The sequence below is a fragment of the Gorilla gorilla genome, chromosome X (genome assembly GCF_029281585.2).
Source record: "Gorilla gorilla gorilla isolate KB3781 chromosome X, NHGRI_mGorGor1-v2.1_pri, whole genome shotgun sequence".
Taxonomy (NCBI): Eukaryota; Metazoa; Chordata; class Mammalia; order Primates; family Hominidae; genus Gorilla; species Gorilla gorilla.
The window spans coordinates 139,758,456-139,767,247 of NC_073247.2; the positions used below are offsets into that span (position 1 = coordinate 139,758,456).

Genomic DNA, 8,792 nt, shown 5'->3' on the forward strand with positions numbered 1-8,792 from the left:
TCTTGAGATTCTACCAAATCAAGTTCCTAGATATGAGCCCCAGGCACCGTTTGCTACAAATCCTCTATATGAACATAACCTCAACATATAACCCAAGATTTTCTTAGGAGAAAAAAACTTAACAGGCCCATAGGAAAGAAGAGAGTAATAGAGCAACCTAAAGATTCATGACATGACTCATATATTATGGTGCTACTAAGAATAAACTGAAACTTGAAATGGCAAAACTTTTATTCAACATCATGCTGAAGCCCAGAAGAAAATGCCATCTCCCACTGGTACTCCTGTAATCTGGCACTTCAAGATGTCTCCTCTGCTCAAGGATCTTTAAAAGCACCTTCTTTGAACCACAGATGTCCCATACTCCTTGAAGTCTGCAGAGGTGACCCACATCTGCTTGAAACTGCTCATAGAGGTCATGATGGATGCACCAATCCATGCAGAGAAGCATCTATCAGGAGAAGCCATGATCTTGATGGGAGTACCTTTGGAAGCCAGCTGTTCCACTTCCTTCATGAGCCTTTCCTCCAGCCCAGGGAGGAGAGTGGTGCCCCCGGAGAGTACAATGTCTGCATAAAGTTTATTCTGGATGTCAGTGTCACACTTCATGATGCTGCTGGAGACCATTTTTGAGAGTCCCGGGCTGTGGATGCCCAGCTGGTCAGGTGCAAAAAGAACCTCGGGCACTTGGTACAGCTCATCCCCAAAGTGGATGACATGTCCATCTGGCAGTCTGTATGCTCCCAGGACCTCTCCCCGGCTCTTGCGTGGCTCTTTCTCTGGCTCCAAGGCGATGTAGCACAGCTTCTCTTTGATGTTATTTACCACGGCCTTGTTGAGTATGCAAGGGAAGTTAAACCCGCTAGCAAAGAGGAGCCGGGTGAGGTGCTCTGTGATGTCCCTCCCTGCCATACAGAGTTTGGTGACTGCGTGAGGCAGGGAGTAACCCTCAAAGATGGGGACAGTGCAAGTGACCCCGTCTCCACTGTCCACCACCAGGCCTGTGACACAGGCAGAGGCATAGAGCGCTGCCACCGCATGATTAGACAGGTAGAAACCAGGCACACTGAAGTTCTCAAACATCATTTCTGCTAGCTTTTCTCGAATTTCCCTAGGATTCAAAGAGGGCTCGGTCATAAGTACAGGCTGTTGGCTGGGTTTTACTCCAAGCTCCCGCTCAAAGAGATGTTTCCAGAGTTTCTCCATGTCATCCCATCCTGTTACCAGTCCACGCTCAATGGGGTAGTGCAAATGTAGGGCCTCATACTTGTACAGGGCTTCTTGCCCCACGAAGTACTTCTGATTAAGTCTTGCTAAAGGCACATTGAATTTACAATGTCCCAAGACAGAGCTGATGACATGGCGGGGTCCAATCTCTCCAGACAGGCCTGCTTTGCAGAGTCCTGAACCACTGTCAAAAATTACAGCAGGAACATCTAATGCATGTAGATTAAACATGTCTGTAATATGTTCTCCTGGACTTCCCCCAAATAAAGAAAGAACACTTACGTCACTCTCTGAGATGACAGGCACCTTTAGAATTTTTTAAACTTCAGGGTTCTGAAGTTTCAAGTTGTCACCCATGTAGAGCTAGTAGGCTACCTTCAGTCCACCAGGACACCCCATCCTCAACCTCTGAATCTTGTCTCCATTCTGTAGGCTCAGGGCCTGCTGAGGCAACATGAGGGGTGATTGCCCTCTATGTCACAATCCAGCCAAGGCAACAATTGTCCTCAGTGAGCATCAGAGGGGCGGGGTGGGGCCTCTGAGCCAATAGTACTCCCTACTTGGTCAGACACAAAGCCAAGGAAAGCAAATCATACCTACAGAGCTATGAGAAACACTATTCTACATGCTTTTGCTTGGAATTATGTTTTCATTTTTTTAGATATATATTTGAGAATAGAATTGCTGAGTTATATGACAACTGTATGTTAAATCATTTGATTTTAATTTCTGTAAGTTCTTTGTTCCAAAGTGGCTGTGACATTTTACATTCCCACAGTCACTGTAGGAATGCTCCTACTTCTCCACATGCTTCTAAATTCTATTTTCTGACTTTATGATTCTAGGCATTCTAGTGTGTGTGAAATGTTATCTTATTGTGGTTTCGATTTACAGCTTTAAGTATCAATGTTGAGAATCTTTATTATATGCTTATTGGCCATTCTAATACCTTCTTGGGAGAAATGTCTATGCAGACCCTTTGCTCCTTTTTTATAAGGTTGTTTTTTGATTATTCCATTGTAACTGTTCTTTACACATTCAAGAGTCTAGTGTTTATCAGATACATTATGTGCATATATGTTCTTTTATTCTTGTATTGTCTTTTCACTTTTTTGTTAGTGTTCTTGAAATTACAAAACTTTTAAATTTTAAAGTAGTCCAATTTCTCTGTTATCATTTGTTGTTCATATTTTGTGTCATATGTAAGCATTCATTATAAAATTTAAGATTCTTAAATTTATCTTTTTGTTTTCTTGTAAGAATTTTAAACTTTTAACTATTACATTTAGTTTTTGTTAATTTTGATTTTATTTTTTATTTATGGTGTGCATTAAGTTTTCAACTTCATCCTTTTGAATATGGTTCTATCTGGCTGTTCCAGCACCATTTGCTGAAGAGGATAATTTTTGCCCCATAGAATGACTAGTATCTTTTTCAAGCAACAATTGACCATAGACAGACACCTGGGTTTATTTCTGGACTCACTGCTCTATTCCATTGATCTATATGTCTATCATCATGCTGGTAGCACACTGCATTGATTTCTGTCACTCTGTAATAAATTTTGTAGTTAAGAAGTTTGAGTACTTCTTTGTTCTTCCTTTTCAAGATTGTTTTGGCCATTTTGGGTCCCTTGCAATTCAATATGCATTTTAGGATCAACTTTCCAATTCCTATGCAAATGTCATATGGAATTTTGATAGAGATTGCCTTGAATCATTAGATCAATTTAAGGAATAGTACCATCTTAATAACGTCAACTCTTCCAACCCATGAACATGTGATTTTATTTTGCCATTCACTTGCATATTATGTTAGTTTCTTCATGGAATATTGTCATTTTTGGAGTAAAACTTTTATAATAGTTTTGTCAAATTTTTATTTCCAAGTATTTTATTTTTCTTTTATAACTGGAGTTTTGTTTTGTTTTGTTTTTGTTTGTTTTTTGTTTGTTTTGTTCTGTTTTTTGTGATGGAGTTTCACTCTCGTTGCCCAGGCTGGAATGCAATGGCTCTATCTTGGCTCACCACAACCTCTGCCTACCGGGTTCAAGCAATTCTCCTGCCTCAGCCTCCTGAGTAGCTGGGATAACAGGCATGTGCCACCACGCCCAGCTAATTTTGTATTTTTAGTAGAGACGGGGTTTCCCATGTTGGTCAGGCTAGTCTTGAACTCCTGACCTCAGGTGATCCACCTGCCTAATTTTATCTTTGATTCAGAGGGGTACATGTGCTTATTTGTTACATAGGTATTACATGTATAATGGTGGGAATTGGGATTCTAGAGTACCCATTAACCAAATATTGGACATTGTATTCAATAGGTTATATTTTATTTTTCACTCTTCTCCCACCGTCATCCCTTTGGAGTCCCCAGAATATATTTTGCCCATCGTTATGTCCATGTGTATCATTTGTTTAGCTTCTACTTATAAGTGAGAGCATCTGTATTTGATATTCTGCTTCTTTGTTAGTTTACTTAGGATAATGGCCTTCAGCTCCATCCATGTTACTGCAAGAGACACGACTTCATTCTACTGTATGGCTGCATATTATTCCATTGTGTATATATACCACATTTTCTTTATCCAACCAACTGTTGGTAGACTCTTAGGTTGGTTCCATCACTTTGCTATGATAAATAGTGCAGTGATAAACATACAAGTGCAGGTGTCTTTTTTATATAATGAATTCTTTTCCTTTGCTTAGATACCCAGTTGCGGGATTGTTGGATCAAATGGTAGTTCTATGTTTAGTTCTTTGAGATATCTACATACTGTTTTTCATAGTGGTCGAAGTAGCTTACATTCCCACTAGTGGTGTATGAACATTCCCTTTTCTCCACATCCATGACAACATATGTTGTTTTCTGACTTTTTTTTAACAATAGGTATTCTTACTGGTATAAGATGGTATCTATGTGGGGTTTTAATTTGCATTTCTCTGACGATTGGTATGTTCAGCATTTTTCAAGTGTTTGTTGGAAGCTTGTATGTCTTCTTTTGAGAAGCATCTATTCATGTTCTTTGCCCACATTTTAATGGGGTTATTTTTTTTTTCTTTTTGATTTGTTTAAGTTTCTTACAGATTCTGGATATTAGCCTTTTGTTGGATGCATAGTTTACAAATATTTTCTCCCATTCTATTGGTTGTCTGATTCTCTTGTTGATTATTTCTTTTCCTGTGCATGTTTAGTTTGATCAAGTCTCATTTATCTACTGTTGTTTTTGTTGAGTTTGCTTTGTGGGTATTTGTCATAAATTGTTTGCCAAGGCTGATGTTCAGAAGGGTGTTTTCTGTTTCCTCTGGAACTTTTACAGGTTTAGGTCTGTAATCCATCCTGAGTTAATTTTTCTATATGGTGAGAGATAATGGGTTTAGTCTCTTTTTCTTTCTGTACAGCCCCACTAGTTGTAAACTGATTGCTCTACTGATTTTGAATATTGCCTTTAAAGTGATAGTTCCTGAAGTCAGTTTTTGTGATGTGCTATGATCCCAGGGTATCTAGTCATAGCTGTTTCTTTTCAGCTTTCTCCAGTAAACTATCCAACCTAAGGTTTATCCTATATCTTCATAAATTTACCAATATTTTCCCAATTACTCTTCACCAAAACATCAAGTGGTTTTTTTGTTTTGTTTTGTTTTTTGTTTTTTTTTTTTGAAAGTGCCCTGTGGCTTGAACTTTTTCACATTGTGCTTTAAATAAAGTAAGTTCCTTTTTCAAGGAGTTAGGAGCTATCCATTTTCCAGACTGCTTCTCCCTTCTGGTATAACTAGTAGCACAGGCTCTGAAGTTGGGGTTTAAAAAAAGGCATGGTTCTCTTTGAATGACGCTTCTGCTGTAGGAGCTGAGCATTCAGTATGTGGGGAGAGTGGCCTCAGGCATTCTTAGCTTGCTGTGTCTGGTGTGCCACTGCTACCATATAAGCCAGGATGTGGGTTATCATCACCCAAGTATTCTCAGTGGTACTGTGCCATGGTTGAGCCTCTGTGCCACTGTGTGGACTCAGTAGAAAAGAAGAGAGCCCACATCTCCTAGTCAGCCACATTCACTAACAGTCATAGAAAGAGGTAGCTGGGGGCAGTATAAGAAATGCTCTTCCCCTTCTAGGAAGGTAGTACTCTATCTGAACGCTCTGAAAAAAGAGAGTTCTGTATTCTTGGCTGAAGTAGTCTGAAGTTTCTCTCTCACTGAGTTGGAAAGGGGCGGAAGGGACTAGGTCTCAGTTCAGATACCACAAACTCTCATTGCTATTTCCAAATTTCAGTAGATTTTCTTGAATAAATGTTTCATTTGCAGCATGTCTTTAGGACCATTTCCATTGACATTAAATAGTCGTTTTTCTGCTTCAAAAAATTTTGCAGTTTTTCTTGAAGAACTTTTACTCTGTCATTCTATAAGTCCATTCATACAAATCAGAGCTGCAAAGTGACATGAACTGGCTCTATCACACCATTATCTGTAAATATGTTCCTCATTTCTTTGTTCGGTAATATGTTTTTATTTCTCCCTCTCTCTTCTATTTTTTTTTTTTTTTTTGGTAGCTGAGTGGTCTACAATAATTTGTGAAGCTATACTTTTTAAATAGTTTTTCCAGCTTTCTATTCATTAGCTATTTGCATTTGTGGATTTGTCTCATTCATCAGTTCTAGAAAGCTCTTCATTTCCCTCAGTGTTATTCTTTCCCATTATCTCTTGCCTCTATAGTATTCATATAAGCCACATTTTAAACTCTACTTCAATCCTTATTTTAACTTAATTTCTAGATGTTGCAGCCTCATTTTAAGCCGCTTCCTGAATAATTTTTATCTTTAGGTTCACTAATGTTCTGTATAGCAGTGTCAATTTACATTTGACACATCTACTGGATATAGAATATTATTTTGTTTGTAATACCAATAATCTCATTTCTAATTTCTAGAAGTTTGTCTTATCTTTTTCTAAATATGTTTAATTATGTTTAATGGTCAGATGTCCCTTTGTAATATATTTAAATGGTAACTTAATTTACTTAATTACAATATAATTTTATTTCGTATACTGTAAAGTATAATTAAAAACATTTTGGCCAGGTGCAGTGGCTCACACCTGTAATCTCAGCACTTTGGGAGGCCTAGGCAGGCAGATCACCTGAGGTCAGGAGTTCGAGACCAGCCTGGCCAACATGGTGAAACCCTGTCTCTACTAAAAATAGCTGGGTGTGGTGGCACATGCCTGTAATCTCAGCTACTCAGGGGACTGAGACAGGAGAATCGCTTGAACCCAGGAGGCGGAGGTTGCAGTGAGCCGAGATGGCGTCACTGCACTCCAGCCTGGGCAACAAGAGCGAAACTCTGTCTCGAAAACAAACAAACAAACAAAACTTCAGTGTTTTCAGGTCTAATACTGGGATTTGTCTTGTGTTCTGTATCTAGCTGACTGCAGCTTATACACATTAGATTTCTTTTGAGACAAAGTCTTGCTCTGTTACCCAGGCTGGAGTCCAGTGGCACACTCATGGCTCACTATAGCCTTGACCTCCTGGGCTCAAGCAATCCTCTCACTTCAGCAACCACAGGCACATGCCATTATGCCTGGCTAATTTTTTATTTTTATTTTTATTTCTTTGCTTTTGTAGAGACAGGATTTCCCAATGTTACCCAAGCTGTTCTCAAACTCCTAGGCTCAAGCGATCCTCCCACCCCAGCCTTCCAAAGTGCTGCGATTACAGGCATGAGTCACTACACCCAACCAAGACTAGATTATTAATGTTTTACTAATATTTTCTTTATGAAATAATGTTCTTGCTTGTTATGGTTTGAAAGTCTGTGTCTCTCCAAAATTCATGTTGAAATTGAATCCTCAACGCAAGTCTGTAGTATGAAGAGGTGGAGTTTTTGGAAGCAATTAGGTCATGAGGATGCATCCCTCATGAATGGGATTAGTACCCCTATAAAAGGCCTTGAGGGAGTCTCTTAGTCCTCTTCACCCCTTTCCCCTTGTGCCATGTGAGAACACAGCAACAAGGTGCCATCTATGATGCAGAGAACAAGCCTTCATCACTGAATCTGCTGGCTTCTTGAAATTTCCAGACTCCAGAACAATGAGAAATAAAAGTCTAATTATTTATAAATTACCCAGTCTGAGGTATTTTGTTAAAGCAGACCAAACAGACTAAGACACCCATCATCTGTAGAAATTAATTTAATTCTGTATTTAAAGTGAATTCTATTAGAGAAAATTTGCTTTTGCTCTTGATATTGCAAAACTGGAACCATTTTAATTTAAATTTTTTTACTCAGTGTTTTACAAATCATACAGGTACATCAAATACTATTCTCAAACCACATTAAGAAAGTGTGAGATATGTTTAAGAATTCTCAGGAGAAGCTTTATCTCTTACTCACTGTATATGACTCTTTCTTTGGAGGTCTGATTTTTATGTGTTGGATTCAAATGTTCATCTTTCACCATATTTGTGTTTTCTATTTTCCTCTTGTTTCTGTGTATATTACCAAAGATGTAGGCCACCAAAATATAGCAAGATTCATTGCAAAAACATCATATCTAACTCTCTACCACTCTGGATCAAAGTTTTATTTTTACAGGCTTTTGGAGAATTTCCTTTCTTCAAGCTGAGTCATAAATGGAAATATTAATACATTTTATATGGCATTTTCAATGTCCTATAGATAATTAAATACATTATTTATTAAATATTACCCTTATGCTTTCAAATTTATATTAACCTCCATTTCAAATAAAGGTTTTTTACTTTGTTCTCACAATAAATTGAAAGCTAGTAACCTTTTAATATATGCATAATGAACTCAAGGAACTCACTCTGTAGTGTCTACAGTGTCTCCAGGTAATTTCATAAGCCTTTCAGTGTTCATTATTGACTTACGATAGTAATTTATCTCAGTTTCTTGTCTAAATATAAAATAATCTTACAGCTATGATACTCAGATATTATGCCATTAAGCAGGAGATTTAAAATGCTCTTGCAAGTTTTTAACTTTAAATGAAGTAAGTTTCTAGGAATGTTTCCAAAAAATGGATGTCAGAAAGATTATTTATTTGATTTGATTTACTCAAGCCAACATCTCCCAAAGTAAAGAAAGGGCATAATTTCTAACTAATATTAGACTTTCAAATATTCCCATCAAATTATTGTTTCATGGGAATTCTCCAAGTGAATAATTTGTATAAATTGAATAAGACATTATTTAATAAAATTGCTGAATCTCAATATAAACACCATGCTCTGTGGTATCTTTAACTTGCTCTGTTCCTACTCCCTCTCCTCACCTCTAGATCCACACTTGTACCAGCAGATGAGAATCACAGTAAAAGTTAGGAAACTGGTAGCACTTGGAGAGGGCAGATTTGGGTTAAAAGACTTATTTCCAAAAAAAAAAAGAAAGAAAGAAATATCATTATTACAATTGTCTATGGTTTCCTGGGAGACTCACTGTGCAATGTTGTCTTTATTTTCTCTAAGTCATAGCTTTCCCAGAGTGAACTGATTTTTCCATAATGCATTATTGAAAAAAATCAGAGGCAATTGTTGAACATCCCTGGTT

The 8,792-nt window shown here is 37.7% G+C and overlaps 1 protein-coding gene across 1 annotated transcript; it reads right to left on the reverse strand.

Annotated features, from left to right (window-relative positions):
- Positions 1-213: 213 nt before the first annotated feature.
- Positions 214-1,655, reverse strand: LOC101139600 (actin-related protein T1). The gene has a single exon (XM_004064837.3). The coding sequence runs from the start codon at positions 1,456-1,458 to the stop codon at positions 328-330; it is 1,131 nt and encodes a 376-aa protein (XP_004064885.2). The 5' UTR covers positions 1,459-1,655; the 3' UTR covers positions 214-327.
- Positions 1,656-8,792: the final 7,137 nt, after the last annotated feature.

What these genes read in the sequence shown, in the direction of transcription:
- LOC101139600 (XM_004064837.3), bottom strand. Translation starts at nt 1,458, where the DNA reads ATGTTTAATCTACATGCATTAGATGTTCCTGCTGTAATTTTTGACAGT.